Source organism: Oscarella lobularis, chromosome 6 (assembly GCF_947507565.1).
Source record: "Oscarella lobularis chromosome 6, ooOscLobu1.1, whole genome shotgun sequence".
In the NCBI taxonomy this organism is placed as follows: domain Eukaryota; kingdom Metazoa; phylum Porifera; class Homoscleromorpha; order Homosclerophorida; family Oscarellidae; genus Oscarella; species Oscarella lobularis.
Window position 1 is genome coordinate 807,224 of NC_089180.1, and position 15,780 is coordinate 823,003.

Genomic DNA, 15,780 nt, shown 5'->3' on the forward strand with positions numbered 1-15,780 from the left:
GTCTAGAACGCGATCGCGGAACCAAAAATTCCCATGCGCGACGGACCTTCAGAACTCGATCGCGCAAGGATAAAACGCACGTCTAAACAAAACAGGAGCCATTCGAACGAGAGCGAACGCTCGCCAAAGGAGCACATTGAATTCGAAACAAAAAAATAGCACCAGTATCAGCAAACCCGGATGCCCTGTCGCGTAAAAACATGTTTCTCCGACACCAAAAAAAAAAAACAGGGTTACTGCACTCAAGACCACAGACAACATTGAGGACGAGGAACAAGACGGAAACAAAGAATCAACATTGACTACAAAAAATGAAGTAGTCACTTTTTCTCGTCATCGCCGCCGCTCTTCAAAGGATGTCCTTCATTGAGGACGATGTACTTGATTGCATTACTATGTAATTCAAGCTCACCAAGATTTACGTATCGAAGAAGATCGCGTTTGAGCAGTTGACGTATTGCTGCATCACAATCGACCCCTTTGGCTTTGAAGTCATCCTGTCCCGCTCGATCTCGCAATTCAGTGGCCTTTTCGAATCCCTTTGAATTCTCGGCGAGAAGACGAAGAATTCGATACTGAAACTCTTGAGCGGGTTCGGATTTCTCAATTCTCGGCCAAACAGAAAAGACTTTGGCTAAATCATCATTGGGCACAGACAAGACTGACTTAAACAGCTCTTCTTTTGTTGTAATTGCTTTAGCTACGCTTTCACGGGCCGGCTTAGGGGGAGCGGCTATTCCAAAAAGACGCTTCAAAGCTGCTTTGAGTCCTCCTCCTTCCTTCGACGTCCACTTAGGCTTTTCTTTAACGGCGTTAGCTGCATTCTTCAGCAGGTCAATTCTTCCACCGGTCACGCACTTGTACACGTCATCGGCATCAAACTTTTTTCCTGCTGCTTCAAATCGTTTCTTCAGAAACTCCTTGGCCTCCTCCTCGCTGACGTCACGTGAAAATACCAGTTTAAGGCGAGATGAACTGCTCACTGACCTCATTACATCGAGAGCCACCCCACTGGAATCAACCAGTATCCAGTGAATCACGCCATCATCTGCGTGGTCTTTAGCCCTATCAAGTAACTTGCGAAGTTCCTCCGGCCCTCGAAGATCAGACGGAGGAAGAGGAACGAGTTTGTTGACCCCGTCAATGATGATCGTCGTCACTCGACCGTTTGCATATTCCCTCGCTGATTCACCCAAACGGTGGGTTACTTCACTAAGAGAAATTTCAGGCGCTTGCTCTTTGGCAAATGCCTTCCTTATTAAGTTAGGGACCGCATTTAAAAGGCCATGCATGACTGCAGGTTGATCCATGGAGAAGGCTTTAGCAAGACACTTATAAAGTGGCTGCTCTGCAGTGACGTAATGAACACCCTTGACTCCTTCCTTGCGCAACTCATCGACTACTTCCATCATTGCACGCGATTTTCCTGCTCGGTGAGGCCCAATGTAAACATGAAAATATGACGAGGGGGAGAAAGGGCTCATGATCAGTTCTCTGAGTCTCGCTTTCTCTTCCGTTCGATCAACGTAATCTTCATTGGCAATGGGGGACAACTTCTTATTGGTAGTCGAAGAGAGACGTTTTTCAAAATACAAAATTCTTCCACAGCAATAGAGAAAGTATCCCGCAGCCGAAGCGAGGAGGATCGAAGTCTTTGCTACATTAATGAAAGGGGTGGGTTAGGGGATTTTTTAACATCTACTTCCTAGCAAATACCATTTCGTGACACAAAGTCTTTCAATTGAAGCAGTCTATTAGAGCCACTAGCTGGGAAGGTCAACGAAAAGTTGAAAAGCGTCCTGATACCGCTCAAAAAGTTTCTGCCTTTCATATTTGCCCATATGTCTTTCCATCGCTGAAATTTCAATGGAGGCCGTTCATTAGAGCCGCTACCTGGGAGGGTCAACAAAGAGTTGAGCGGTGGCGGCATCTCCTGATACCGCTGGAAACGTTTCTACCATTTTTTTTGCCATTTTCAGCAAAAAGTCTTCCAATTGGTAGTGAGAGACGTTGCTTTGCACTACTCCAGCCGCAGCCGCCCTTGAGAAGAAGCCCGTTGCTCAAAGTACTGTAACAAACGAATCAATAGATACATTGGATCAATCCACTTTACAAATACATACTGATTCAAACGAGACAAAAGCATTTCGAATTCTTTTAATTCAACGGCCCGGGCCGCACACACACTCTCTATTAATTAATTAAGCTAATGATAAAAAACACATTAGTGACATTACTATTCTTTCCCAACAAAACTTTGAACAAGTCACGTGACACTCTAGACGACGTATGGGTTACAATGTCGCCGGGGAGCAGGCGTGTCATATTATATATTCATCATGTGACGTTCAACAATCAGCGGCGGCGGAGATCGTTTGCCTAGTTCGTTTCCCTAGTACGTAAAACGATCCCCGCCCGCCGCGCGGGCCCCCAACATGCATTCTCCGGCGGCAAGTCGCAATAAGTCCGTCAAGGAAAAGGTGTAAGTGTGAGGGAAAGCGGCGGCGGTGGCGGCGGCTGAGTGGTGGCAAAATCAAAAAGCTACGACGCTTCGGCTCTCTCACCTGCCGATTGAAAGCTTTTAGATCGTCACCAGAACCAGGATCGTCCGATTGGAGCGGTGCCGAACTCAGCCGAAGAGATTCGAGCGCACAATGACTTGTGGGAAGTCCCCAACTGGCGCATGCGCAGTGAGCAGCGGTATCTAACCATAGATGTATGAGAGATCATCTATGATCTAACTAGATGTAATTACATCTATGGTGAAACTGGCTGATTTCGAGCAGGAAATTTTTAGACAAACCCCATTAGGAACTTGTTTAATTATTAAAAGGCTAAGGCAGCGCTGAAAAGGTTTTTCTGCAGTTATCTTCGCGTTTTTGCTGTTTATCGGAATTTTCGCGCCGCGCAACGACTTCGTGTTTATAGACCGAGCGGTACGTAGAGGCGAGGAGAGCGACAGCCGAGCGTTTCTTTTGCTTTTTCGCCGGGTTTTCGCGGTGCGCGGGGCCCGGTGATGTTTCTGTGTGATCGCGTCTCTTTGGTGGGCGTTTTCTTACCTTTGTCGTTGTTGATGTTGAGCCTTCGTTTCTTCCCAACGAGGGGCCTCATTTCCATTCGTCTACCCCATTGCGGGGGCCCCATTTCCCTACGGTGCTAATTATCTCGCTGCGTTCTTCGCCCTTCTCTTCTTTCCGCTTTTGCTCCGTTTTTGCTGCGCGTGACGTGTTCCAAGCTGTATATAGACGTAATAAGATTAGCCACGTGACCTCTCGAACCAGTGAGTCCCTAGTCAGGTGACCTGACCCTTCACGTGACTCGGGGAGAAGGGTCAGGCCTATGTCTAACTGTTGCCGCCGCACTGTACAGTGCGGCCCAATCACAGGCCGAGACCTCTGTGACGTCGTTATCAAATTAATTACGTAGTACTCGCTGGCACGTGATCTCTGAGCCTCGAAAGAAGGGACCTTTATCGAACGCGGCGATAGAAAAAGCAATCGACTTCTCAGCTGCGAAGCTTCTCATCGAAAACGTCTATCCCGACGATCGACGATTACCTTCCAAATATCAAGCTCGCTGCGCGTCGACGAAGGTTCAAAAGTCGTGCATTCGCCGCAGCCTAGATACAACTCCAAAGCCATGTATCGTGTGCTGGTCGACCGTGTGGTCAATTACGTCACAATCAAGCTAAGTGGATAATTGGGGCTTCCGGATTCCTACGGCAACACTTCGACATAGGGCGTTTGACCTGACCCTTCTCCCCGGGTCACGTGAAGGGTCAGGTCACCTGACTAGTGAGTCCCCATTCGTGCACTTGGGGCCCCGCCGACAATGTCCCATCTAGTCTTTCTTCTTCCCTTTCTTAAGCGGCTCGGCCCGTACTCCGGCGATCTTTCCCTTCTCCGTCGCGCCGACGCTTACACGGAAGCGGAAATCGTACAGACTACGCCTCGTCGCGAAAGCGAATTCTCTCGATCTCGACCTCATACCGCTCGTTCATACTGTACGTTCGGTCACTTGGGATTCGTGCTGAAGCACGAACCCGCGCGACGTGACGTTAGTGGCATTCCGATTCAGCGGCGCTAGCCAAACGACTCGTCGCCGACGTGGCGCGTCTCCATCCGAACGCGAAGCGAATACACGTCGGCGGCGGCGAAGTCGGCGGAATAGGAAAACCAACCCCTCCACCAATGCACTCACCTCACCCTTTCCATACCGTTTCCCCTTACAATACGCATATGAGGCACTTATCTAATAGTTCCCCTCTTGATAATTCCCCTCCTGTGAATTGAGCCACGTCCCTCCAGAAAAATTTCCCCACGTTTCTTCATAATTGCTGTTCCCGCAACTTGAACCAACTTCAGTCTACGACAATGAAAATGACGTTAGGAGAGCACCTTGACTGACGACTTAGGCATACTAACCCTGTGTCCCAGTGGACTCCGCAGCATGTCCTGCCGACACCCCTAGAAAAAAAACCAATAATGTACTACCGCATTAATTAGGGAAGAAAATAAAAATAAAGAATGAAGGGTCGTTTAGTGTCGCTACGGACGATGTCGATCGCGACAAGACGGGAGGCTTTTGATCAGTCAATGCGAGCTCGTGCGAATAACCGCTAGTCTGGACCGGAGCTATAAATATAGAGTCTGGACATAGATGTTTGGATGCCAGACCCTCCCCGAGCGAGGGTCTGGCATGCAGCGTCGAGACGAGACCCCAGTCGTTTGTTCTAGATTGGAAGAGCTAAAGAAGATGCTCGACGGCAACAAGGACGGCCAAAAACTCGAATCGATGAAGCGAATCATAGGAGTAAGCGGGCGAAGCGAAAGCGTGGTCACGTGACGCATCTCTAAGGCCGAAACGTCTCCGCTCTTTTCCGCGCCGTCGTGAAGAACGTCGTGTCGAAGTACGAATGCGCGTATCAAGAAACTCGTTTACGTTAACCTAATGCGCTATGCCGAAGAAGAACAGGATCTCGCTCTTCTCATCAGCACCTCTCAGAAAGCTCTCAAGGCAGAGAGACAGAGACATATCAAAATAGCCACTTGATCGACCCTACCCATAGTACGTCTAGGATTCGCGCCAGCGCTTTGCGTGTACTCTCAAGCACACGCGTTCCCGTTATGATGCTTGCGCTGAAGGAGGTAGGCATCATAAGAGGATAATTTAATTAACATGCATAAGTTCAAAGTTTATTGAGTTCGTCAATAACGTTCTGAAGATTGGAGGCATCATCTTCCTTCGTAATCGTCACCGGAATCTTCGTGGTTTTCATGACGCACAATTTGTCTTCGACTGCTTTTGACCATCCAATGCCCGTTCTCATTTCCAGCGGATAGAAAACTTCTCCTTCCTTTCCAGCCAGCTCAAAATCAATCAACGTAATGCGTTGAGTATTCTCGTTGTACATGATGTTTGGTCTTCTAAGGTCTCCGTGAACAAAGTCAGTGGAACCCAAAGATTTCATTGCGACTTCCAGAGCGTCGATCACTGCAGCCTTATGTTCCTCCAGGTAATTGTCTGGGAGTTCAGAAAGGGGAGAAGCGTCTGAAACTTCGTCCATGACTATCATTGTCTTTCCCGCGTGCTTATCAACGCAAAGCAGTCTTGGTGCGAGAGGTGGATCGAGCTTAGACAAATGAGCATGTGCCTTTTCACCGTATTGCAAAGCGGTGAACTTGACGACAATTGATTTCTCCTTCTCGCCACTTCCTTTTTCTTTAGCCTTGAAAGTCATTCCTTTATAGCACTTCTCGTATTTAAACGAACGCATCGAACCGTTTTTGTAGCTAGTGACAGAAGGATACATCATCAGATCGTTCCCTTCATAGACAGCCACCAGCCTCTTCAGTCCTTCAAGCCACTTTCCAAGCACACGAGCCACTTGAACTTTATTAAGGACGTCACAGAGGACAGACGCCAGGTGTGTGTACGCCATCTTCGTTTTCGTTATTTGGTGTACATGTATGAATGGGTCGCCTTCATTTTCATCATAAACAACAATAGTTGCAAAAATTGATAGCAGATTTCTTTGAAATGTAAAGCCAAAGCAGGGAAAGTAGCCCTCAACGGCGGCAAGAGGGCAATCACTGGCAGAAAGGAAGCGTCGTATGATGTACTGGTATTGAAGAAATTGAAAAACAGGATCTCCTTTACAAAGGCGTGTTTTCACTTCGCCTGTGCCAATACGGACTGCCTTGTTGCTTTTAAGGCGAAAAGTGACATCAGCTCTGGTCGAAGATCCGCCCACGTCGAAAGACACAGTACCTAGGCCTTTGCCAGCTTGATCCTGAGCGTCTGTTTCAATACTGAAATCCAGACCATGACTTATCAGCCATCGAGAAAAGACTTCGCTGAGAGATTTGCTGATGTCGTTATCACTGGCATCAAAGTCTACATGGACAAGACAGTCAGCGGAGAGCAAGTCAAGCTCTGAATCGTCGTTGTCGTCCAAAAAGAATGGAAGAAATGCATCCGAGTATGAGGCAGCAAACTTGGATCCAGTTAGGAAATTCTCAGAAAATACGTTATGATCCTTAGTTGATACATCCCCTGGCGACATAAGCGTATCCTAAAAGAATTAGCTAATGAAGACACATAAATTATGCCATTATCATACCGAACACTTAATTTCAACATCATTGGAAGTGAGTTTTTTCGATTGGTCGTTTCTCAGGGCAATGCAGCGATACCATCCGAAGTCTTCCCGCCTCCGCAAAATCAAATTCAGTGTGGAATCGTTACCTTGTTTCACATCTTTCCAATACTTTTTCTCTCTATTCTTCGTCGTCGTATTCACTATTGTGGATCCATTGGTAACGGACGTTTGACCCTGAACAACGAAAACGAAGACTGACATTTTCGTCCCAGCTTGCTTTAAGGTGAGTGGGATTGTCAATAATCTTCCATTCTAGAATTGCGCCATAGCATAAAAAAAAATAAAATAAATAAACTGACCTCGGGCGCCATCTTCGATCTGCTCTTCGTCCTTTCCAGCACCTTTTGCTCGTTCGGCTTCAATTTGTCGTTCCGCGTCTTCAGCTTTTCGTTCGGCCTTTACTCGTCCGGCTCGTTCGTCTTCAGCTTCTCGTTCGGCCTTTGCTCGTCCGGCTCGTTCGGCTTCAGCTTCGGCTCGTCGGGTTTCAGCTTCTCGTTCGGCCTTTACTCGTCCGGCTCGTTCGGCTTCAGCTTCTCGTTCGGCCTTTGCTCGTTCGGCTCGTTCGGCTTCAGCTTCTCGTTCGGCCGCTTCAGCTCGTGCTATCGCTTTTTTCGCTATTTCCATCGCGTCGAAATTTTGGGTTAGGTCGTCCATTTCACGCTCCGCTCGACCGTTTATGAGTTGAACTAGATAATGATGGCCTTTCGTGAACCATCATGGGATCCCCGAACACCCCCAGCGCATTCTTATTACTCTAATTTTTGTAAAGCCTTTTTGCATACTCTGCATCGCACTGCCTAACCACGTGAGTTGGCATGCTTTATTTTTGGCAAAAGTCTACAATTTGACCTCTTATGTAAGCGTGACACAGGGCTATACCTCTCCTAACCCCAACCTCTGCCCCTTTGGGTGATCGTGTCACGAGGCCCATTATCAGCTCGCAGTTGGGTTTGCGTGCTGCGAGCTGCGCTCGCAGCACGACAAACCCAACGTGCTCCTTTACTGCGTTCCCTTTATGAATGTTACTGATAAAGCTCATTGCTATGTGCCCGTTATGTTTAATAGTACAGTGCCAATCAGCATAAACTTCCAAAATGACTCTCGCGCGCTAATCCTCACGAAATTTAAATTCTTTTAACTTTTGGGGTTTCTGTACCCGTAATTCAAAAAAAAGACACTTTACGCAAGCATTTTAGCAAAAAAGCGAACTAAATCGCTTCACCCGTTCGTCAGAAAAAAATGATGTCGCAGTTTGTGCGTCGTTTTGGGCTTTGCGATTTTTTGGCTTCCTATGAGCATCGCGCCAAACCCCGCCTATCGTTTTCTGCATCTTATTAGTTTATCTAAATTTTCATAATAGCGATTTGCGATTTATGCGATCGTTTTCTCGGTAGAGCAATTTTTCTCCAAATAAGTCCTTCTCGTTTTCGCGATTTTTCTATCTCAGCGTACCCTATAGTTCGAATTTTTTTTAACTGATGCGTAGGGAAAGGGTAGATCTAACTTTTCATAATAGGGATTTCTCAAATTTGGCTTCGTTTTTGAGATTCGAACGCCAAAAGAATTTGCTAATTATGGCCTAGCGCGCGCACCAGTTTTAGACAGAAAATCGTCTCGATTTTCGGCATTACGAGGGTCCGTTTTAGATTTCGTGAATGACAATTACTTTGTTAGTACATAATGCGTCCTATGCGAGTTGTAGAAAGAATTTCTCGGCGTTTTTTGCTTTTTTCGAGATACCGCCTGTTGGCGTCACTCCTTTGTGACGTTATTGCACGTGATTAAAGTGCTCCTTTCTATTGGCTAAGAAACTAACTGCGTTCTATGATTCCGCGACCCACCCCAAAAAATAGTTTAGGCTTTCCTGAATCTGGCGATGCGCTCAAAAGCCTCGTACGCGAAATTTACAGCGATATAGCGAGCTTTAGATTTTGGAAGTTTATGCTGATTGGCACTGTATTTATCCTCGATAATGTAGCCTGTATAATATGCCTACTCCTTCCTGAAAAGTTTTGAACACAATCCAGGGTTCCTATCTACTGTGACGTCGCAATTTTATGTACATTTTGTTCAAAATACGGGAGAGTATGACATCACAATGAACGTGGATGTCATAAAGGCACCTGTGTGCGTGATTGGTCTAAGTGCGATTGTGACGTCAGTGTATACCGACAGACAAACACTTTGGTTTTTGGGCGATCACGTTTGAGAGCCCCTCACACCAGGGCGCGCGCGGGCTTCGCCCGCGCGCGCCCTGGTGTTCGGGGAACTATGGTTTTACTAAGTGCACGGCGTCCAATAACGATCCGGGGTTACTCTATACTGTGACGTCACTTTTTGGTGGAGAGTATGACATCACAATGAACGTGATGTCATAAAGGCACCTGTGTGCGTGATTGGTCTAAGTGCGATTGTGACGTCAGTGTATACCGACAGACAAACACTTTGGTTTTTGGGCGATCACGTTTGAGAGCCCCTCCCACCAGGGCGCGCGCGGGCTTCGCCCGCGCGCGCCCTGGTGTTCGGGGAAAAACGTGAGCATGCGCGCGAGTAGAGCGACATCCCTTCCCAACGCAGCGGGTCAATTCGGTCGGAGCAGGTTCTCTATTTTACGAGAGCACGCGTCGTCGCCTCGCAAACCGACGCTCGATTGAAAGCGACAAGAGAAGTCGAAACGAAACGATGTGAGAATTGCGTATAGAGCACTTGCGATTACGTCACGAAATGACGTATTTATGCCCAAACCCGTATTTCCGCAGGGCAAATTTTAGTGTGGCTAGTAGTCTCTCCCCGACGATATGAAATCGCGTTACCAAAAAAAGGTTTCATTCATTCATGGCGAAGTTCTGTACGCACGTAAAAAAGGTGGTTACTTATCGCGTTTGCCCTGCGGAAATACGGGTACGTGGGATTTGTGACGTCAAACGCAAGTGCTCTATTAATATGGATAATATGGACGTCTATGTCTTAGTTGGGACACACAGAAAAGTGTGCTCAAAAACTCGCTGATTTTCTAAATAAGACAATTTCTGAAGGGCCAGTCAACACTCGTCACGTGTCTTCTACTCTTTCCGTTTGACCATCGCGACTCTACTGTCTCTAATGTAAGATTGGAATGAATAAGAGGAATTTTAGCTTTCGAAAGAATCGAAACTCTTCTGTCAGTGTTTCGTAGCGCGGGCGGCGAATTCATCCACTCGCGCACTATCTCGTTTTTCGCCTCCGTTCTATTGTGAAACGAATGCTCTTTATTATTTTATTTTTTAGCCGCCCCATAGCCTCGATGTGCTCCAGACCCTCGCGCGTTAAGAGGGGTGTGGTACACCCCTCTTAACGCGCGAGGGTCTGGAGTATCGAGGCTATCTGGCTATCCCAGAACAGCCCAGAACCAGGGATATAATAGGGTTAGGGTGCCAGCATAGATATGGTGCCAGAACAGAACTGAACAGAACTACTTTAGCGCTGTAGGCTTACCGTTACCAGTAGAACCTGCAGAACCTGCTTGACGAGTAAAGTGCGCTACACAAAACATTCGCTCCTCTTCTTGTTGAATCTATCTTCTCGACGTTTCTCCGGCGTTCGAGACGGTTGAACAGTGGCTGTTCGCTTCTACCGGTAAGGATGGGACATTGTCTGGGTCTTGAAATGGTGGATTTCCTTCGATTTACCGCTGCGCGCTTTTTGTTACGACCCGAAGGCGTATAGCACGCGCCGATCTCGTTCGATTAGCCGGAATAAAAGAGCGAGATCGGCGAAAGGCAGCAATTTGGAGAGAGGGGGCCCACCACTTGTGCGAAAGTGAAATCCAGTCCTCTCGCCGTCCACGCGAAAGCAGCTCTAGGCGAATTCCTTTCACGTTGTCCTCTACGCACTCCTCCCTTGCAGCTCGAGTTAGCTGAAGCTGGAACTAACGAAGAATTTCCGTGTAGATCTCGAATATCGACAGCTATTTTCTCACGTGACGCGAATAATGGCCGGCCGTATGTTTTGACGCACTGTCACGATTGATTTTCTCACTTTCTCTCTTTAGAAGTTGCAACGACGCCGCGCATCTACGGCCCTGTTCTTCTATGTCCTGACGAACTCCTATGCCACTTCAGGGGTGAAGGCTGGACCCCATCGTTCGACTGGCGTGTCGACTATTCGCGAGAGGAGCAGAAGACGTGGATAGTGTCTAACGATGGTCTGCGTTCGTTTTTGCGCCAAGATCCTAAACTGAAAATTGGTCGATACCACTGCAATGTCACGTTTGAAATGGAGTACGAGGGCAAGACTACAAAATTGTGTAGTCAAACAAAATCGCATTACATCTTCCCTGGTAATTGTGTTTGTCTGAGGTCTGTCTTTCACATTGATGTTACTTCTGTAGAACCCGCTGATGATAAAGTTACCTCTACAGAACCCGCTCTTGATAAAGTTACCGCTACAGAACCCCCTGTTGACGAAGTTACCAGACAGCTGCAGAAAAGAAAGCGAAAGCGAAAGACTCGTTCGGTCAGTTTAAGTGAAAGCTGTTCTAGAAATCAGGATTCAATTTTTCTTGCGTTTCCTACCTTAGAAACATAGTTTCTCATCTCTTGCGAAAAAGCCTAAAGAATGCGTCAAGGCGTATGATGAGTATGCACAGCTTGACCTGACAACGCCAACACTGTGCCACGCATTCTTCTCGGCGGGGTCAGTCCTGAGCAATGACGACGTTGATTGTGAGAGGATGGAAGGTCTTGCTCAAAAGCTGATTTACGCCAATTGGTCCGACTGCCTCGGATTTGTTAAAAAAAGTGCAGAAGAGGAGCTCATGCAGCCAATCATTAATGAAATTCTCTCGGAAGTGCTGGGAAAAGATTTCCCTATTAAAAAATGGGCAAAAGAACATCATTTCAAGATTGACAGTAACGACAAAGAACCCGACGACTGTTTTGGTAATCAGCATCCGGACGGGGTAGTCCTCAGCCGCAAGACTCCTCACACTATAGCTCTTCTCATTGAAGAATTCAAGGTTCGTGAAGGCTCCGGGGATCCCTTTGTTCAACTACTGCTCTATATGCGTGAGCTGGGGAAAAAGACGGACACTAAACACTCTGATCCGGCATCAAGGGCTTACCCTGTATTGCTATTAGAAATGAAGGGCAAGTTTGCCAAATTGCACGCTGCCATTCGGATGCTCGACGACGAAAACGAGATGGTCATTCACCATTGTCCACTAGCCAAAGCCGAGTTCGTTCCTGGTGAAGAGAAGGAGTGCGCCATGTTCCTGCTGCGACTTCAACGCGGCGTCGAGGAGATGAATACGTTTTGGGAAAACGGGGCGGAATGCATGAAATTCGACTCGGATCGCATTTTGCCTTGCGATTGCGTCACAGAGCTTCTGGGAACTTCCGGTCGTTTTCGCTTCAGTCGACACGTGAACAGAGACGTCTTTGAAATGAGCACGTAAGTTCATTTCTACTCTGTTTTACTCAATTAACTCAATTATTCTTTAGCAAGGACGGATCAGAGACTCGCATTGTCAAGTTTTCGACGCACCGATACGGCCAGGAGGCGCATGAGCGCTGCGCACAAAAGGGGATGGCGCCGAAGCTCTACGATATCGTTCACTTGCCATTATGCTGCTCTCTCTGGGTAGTCATGATGGAGAAATTGGACGGCTACATCTGTTTGGATGATGCCCTTTGCCTCAACCTCTCCGCTGCTCAGACACAGAAGATCAAGGAAAAGATGAAGGAGGCGCTCGACGTGCTGCACGGGGGCGAGAGCGAAACGCGTCTCGTTCATGGAGATTTTCGCTCTCCGAATGTGCTCGTCTCCATGCAAGAGGGAAGCGACGACGTCCACGTTCGCATCGTCGATTTCGACTGGTCGGGAGAAGAAGGGCGCGCCTTCTATCCAAATGTCAACGTCACCCTGAATTGGCCGGAAGGAGTCGAATGCGGATCAGCTCTCAAGGTAGAGCACGATGGGCATCTCTATCGCGCCCACTGTCATGACCTTGACTGGGTGGCGCGTCAAGAGTCTTAGGTTGAGCTTTCCGTTTTGTTTTGAGGCTGCCGTGTGTGTTAGGGGAGGGGGGACTTGATTTGCAGGACAGCAGTGCCATGAAGTTATTAATAGGCTAAGGAATGCCGACGCGAAGGGTTTCGGGTGGTTGATCATAGAGAGAGGGGTTGTTTTTTCGTGGAGAGATCACACACGCATTTTTTGCCACACGCGCGCACACGCACAGGAGTAGTGAATTAATGTCTAAATAGCCACGTACGACACGAGAACCTATTCGAGTGGCTCCCGCATCCAGGCTGTTTCCTTCGCAGCAGACGCTAGACTAACAATGACCTGACCAGAACAAATCCGGTGAACGGCATCGCCTTCGAGACGAGCGACGGCCATCGCGCGCGAACCCGGATTACGGATGTTCGAGACTATGACGTTTGCCGCTGGGCAATGCGACCTCAGTGGGCCACCTCAGTGTGCTATGCGCGTGTTCCGTCGCTCTGTGGTATCGAATCGACGCGGGATGACCGATAGGCGCGGTGGCAGTGTCATAGCAACTCGACATCCTTTGATAGCCGAGCCCGTTCGGACTCAAACGGCGTCGCCTAGACGAGTCAAAGTCGAAACTTCGCCGCCTAAGGAAACGGTGTTTTCGAGCGTCGATTTTTTTCGCCGTACCGATGTCGGGATTTTCGGAATTTCTTCCCTTCGTCTTCTCGCTTCTCGGTTGCAAGACGACATTGTGCACGCGTGCAAGGGAGGATGCGAGAAGCAGTGTCCGACGTTTCGCACCAACTGTCAGTACAAGCCAATTGAATCGACTTCATTTCAGACGTTCAATGACGGAGACTTTGAATGCCGTGCTTCTACGTCATCCCGCACGTCGACTCGTCTTTTCGTACATGTCTGCAATTCATAAACCTTGGGTTAGTGTAAATAGATAAATAAATAAATAGATTTCATTGTTTAATTAAAGGTTCCAGAAGAGGAAGATTCAGTCAGCAGTGCATGGAAATGTAGTGCGTCTGAAAATCGGTTTTGTTTTACGTGTGTAGCAGTGTACGAAAGCGTATATGTGCAATTCACGTATGTTTTTGAAATACGCGCGGTTGTTTATCCGGGTTGCGTATACACGGGAGCTGTACTTTCATTCACTGCGACAGTGTGACTGAAAACGGCTCGAAAAGGGGCGAATACGGCGCCGGAAAAGAGAAGACGATCATCGCGAAGGGTAAGGAACGTTTTCGCGTGGTATTCGTTGCGCGTGATCGGGTTTCGCTTGGGGGGTGCTGTCTCCTTGCCTCTTTGTTGTATCTGCGGTTTTTTGAAGTTTAGGCGATTCGCGGTGAGGTTCAGGCTCGCGTGAGGGATCGTTAACGGCGCGCAGAGGAGAATGGGGGCCCGATAGGAGAAACTGGCCTTTTTTGTACAGATCACGCAGTTTCGAGCGTTGTATTCGATGAGATCGGGTTTAGAGCGTGGTTTTAGGAATAGTTTAGCTTTGGTACCATCGCGTTTACATAAGGGGCTTTTATATGGGTATTCATTGGTCGTTTGATTTTTTAGGGGGAAGTTTTCTGAGCGAAGGGGTTCGGGATGGAGTCAGATAAGTATTTTCGTAGCCTGCACGTTGTGTGGGCTTTGGTTGTTGTGTATGTATAGGGGTGGATCAAACAAGGGGGGGGGGGGGGGGGGGGGGGGGTCGACACGATTAGGTATGGATTGAAGTAGTCTCTAGCAGTGTGACTGATTTTTGATTTATTTTTACTAGGGGCGTTCAATTGGAAGGGAAAGGGCACCAAACTTAAGAGGAAGAAGAGGGGGTTCGATGAAGAGAAGAAAGGAGTCCTCGGAGAGTTTATGGTAAGGGATATAGGTTCGTGTTCTGTCTTTGGGAATGTTTGTAACGTTTTTTCTCTAGGGGAACACGAGTGGAGAGGAAAGGAGAAGGGGAGGACACGACACGCGATGGAGACAGAAGGAGAAGAAGGAAAATGGATCGATTGAAGGTATGTGGTGTATGTTTGATTTTGGTTGAGAAATTATTTTTAATTGATTTCCTCTAGGAGCGTATAAACGGAAGGAGGAGGAAAGGAGAAGGACACGCGATGGAGACAGAAGTGCGAGCAAGGAAGAAGAAGGACGATGGATCGATCGTAGATACGGGTTTTAGGTATGACTTTAGAGTTAGGTTCAATAGGGAGAGCTGGGGGGTGGCTTAGAGAAATTTTTTGGCTATGTGGGAAGGGTTTATAAGGGCTTGGGGGGACTCTAGGGACATAGGGTCGACAAATAGGTTTTTGGAAAATCTACGGTGACAATGGCAACGATGGGGTCCAGGTGTTTGGTAGCGAGGCGGTACCTAAAAGGGTGAGTTACAGTCGGAGACGTGCTTTTTGGTGCCTAGTTCTGGCCATTTGAAGGCGTACTATTGGGGGAAAGTTTTAAGTAATTTTCGTTGCCAAGGAGATGTGAGGATTCGGTAGGGAGGTGGTAGAGGGCAATTCTACCCTGGGTCTCCCTGTCTGAAAAAAATCCTGAGCGTTTTAGAGCAATTTCTGAGGAAATATGCAAGATTTTCGATTTTGTGAAAAAGGCCTAAAAGTAATAAGTTGTTGGATTAACGTCTGGTTTGGTTCGTTGTGGTTGTGTTATATATCGTTCGAAAGCGCTCGTCGAGCTCAATCTAGGTTCCTGCTGGTGGCGTGTGTAGATGTAATTGTAATTTGTTAGAAAAAATTCATGTTTTTGGAGAGTGTCAACTTATACCTTTAATCTCATATAGAAGATTAGCGAGAATGACAATTGTTTAACTAAGGTTTTGTAGAGAATTTTCTGTAGATTAATTTGCGTGTAGGGTCTCTTGGTCAAATTTGAGCTTTGACGTAATATAATCGTGTTTTTATGTATGGTTGCGTTTTTGTTTCTAGGAGTCTTATGGTTTCTTTTTTAATTTTTTAGGAAAGTATATTGTGATGAGTTGATTGTGTTGAATATGTTTGGCAGTGTTGGGAATTTTTTCGGTTAATTCGCGTGTATTTTTTGAGGAGTGGGCGGTGGTTTATCCGGGTTGTGTATACACGGGGGCTGCGGTTTAAGTCATTACTACGGATCGGCTGAAAAATGGGCCTTTA

The 15,780-nt window shown here is 47.4% G+C and overlaps 3 protein-coding genes and 2 long non-coding RNA genes across 6 annotated transcripts; 3 read left to right on the plus strand and 2 right to left on the minus strand.

The window, feature by feature from the left end:
• Positions 1 to 81: 81 nt before the first annotated feature.
• LOC136188490 (uncharacterized) lies at positions 82 to 2,697 on the minus strand. The gene is made up of 5 exons (XM_065976227.1): positions 2,565 to 2,697; positions 2,124 to 2,206; positions 1,959 to 2,068; positions 1,717 to 1,893; positions 82 to 1,657 (listed from the first exon to the last, which is right to left on the minus strand). The coding sequence occupies exons 2-5, from the start codon at positions 2,144 to 2,146 to the stop codon at positions 321 to 323; spliced, it is 1,647 nt and encodes a 548-aa protein (XP_065832299.1). The 5' UTR covers positions 2,147 to 2,206; positions 2,565 to 2,697; the 3' UTR covers positions 82 to 320.
• A 3,275-nt stretch (positions 2,698 to 5,972) lies between these two features.
• Positions 5,973 to 8,873, minus strand: LOC136188058 (octapeptide-repeat protein T2-like). The gene is made up of 3 exons (XM_065975785.1): positions 6,961 to 8,873; positions 6,623 to 6,913; positions 5,973 to 6,574 (listed from the first exon to the last, which is right to left on the minus strand). The coding sequence occupies exons 1-2, from the start codon at positions 7,313 to 7,315 to the stop codon at positions 6,780 to 6,782; spliced, it is 489 nt and encodes a 162-aa protein (XP_065831857.1). The 5' UTR covers positions 7,316 to 8,873; the 3' UTR covers positions 5,973 to 6,574; positions 6,623 to 6,779.
• Positions 8,874 to 9,227: 354 nt separating this feature from the next.
• Positions 9,228 to 9,932, plus strand: LOC136188124 (uncharacterized). 2 transcript variants are annotated; one of them, XR_010670128.1, is made up of 3 exons: positions 9,228 to 9,345; positions 9,421 to 9,562; positions 9,633 to 9,932. It is a non-coding gene; the product is annotated as an uncharacterized lncRNA (long non-coding RNA). The 2 variants fall into 2 exon arrangements; XR_010670127.1 differs by lacking the exon at positions 9,421 to 9,562 and having other exon boundaries at positions 9,697 to 9,932.
• A 218-nt stretch (positions 9,933 to 10,150) lies between these two features.
• On the plus strand, positions 10,151 to 12,832 carry LOC136188123 (uncharacterized). The gene is made up of 6 exons (XM_065975851.1): positions 10,151 to 10,276; positions 10,591 to 10,641; positions 10,692 to 10,979; positions 11,031 to 11,155; positions 11,220 to 12,091; positions 12,142 to 12,832. The coding sequence occupies exons 2-6, from the start codon at positions 10,632 to 10,634 to the stop codon at positions 12,674 to 12,676; spliced, it is 1,830 nt and encodes a 609-aa protein (XP_065831923.1). The 5' UTR covers positions 10,151 to 10,276; positions 10,591 to 10,631; the 3' UTR covers positions 12,677 to 12,832.
• A 1,603-nt stretch (positions 12,833 to 14,435) lies between these two features.
• On the plus strand, positions 14,436 to 14,856 carry LOC136188231 (uncharacterized). The gene is made up of 3 exons (XR_010670170.1): positions 14,436 to 14,509; positions 14,568 to 14,655; positions 14,713 to 14,856. It is a non-coding gene; the product is annotated as an uncharacterized lncRNA (long non-coding RNA).
• Positions 14,857 to 15,780: the final 924 nt, after the last annotated feature.

What these genes read in the sequence shown, in the direction of transcription:
- LOC136188490 (XM_065976227.1), bottom strand. Translation starts at nt 2,146, where the DNA reads ATGCTTTTGTCTCGTTTGAATCA. An exon ending in TGAAAATGGCAAAAAAAATG is followed by an intron (nt 1,894 to 1,958) that starts GTAGAAACGTTT and finishes TGACCCTCCCAG; the next exon opens with GTAGCGGCTCTAATGAACGG. An exon ending in AGACTTTGTGTCACGAAATG is followed by an intron (nt 1,658 to 1,716) that starts GTATTTGCTAGG and finishes TCATTAATGTAG; the next exon opens with CAAAGACTTCGATCCTCCTC.
- LOC136188058 (XM_065975785.1), bottom strand. Translation starts at nt 7,315, where the DNA reads ATGGACGACCTAACCCAAAATTTCGACGCGATGGAAATAGCGAAAAAA. An exon ending in GATCGAAGATGGCGCCCGAG is followed by an intron (nt 6,914 to 6,960) that starts GTCAGTTTATTT and finishes GCGCAATTCTAG; the next exon opens with AATGGAAGATTATTGACAAT.
- LOC136188123 (XM_065975851.1), top strand. An exon ending in GAAAGCGAAAGACTCGTTCG is followed by an intron (nt 11,156 to 11,219) that starts GTCAGTTTAAGT and finishes TTCCTACCTTAG; the next exon opens with AAACATAGTTTCTCATCTCT. An exon ending in GACGTCTTTGAAATGAGCAC is followed by an intron (nt 12,092 to 12,141) that starts GTAAGTTCATTT and finishes ATTATTCTTTAG; the next exon opens with CAAGGACGGATCAGAGACTC.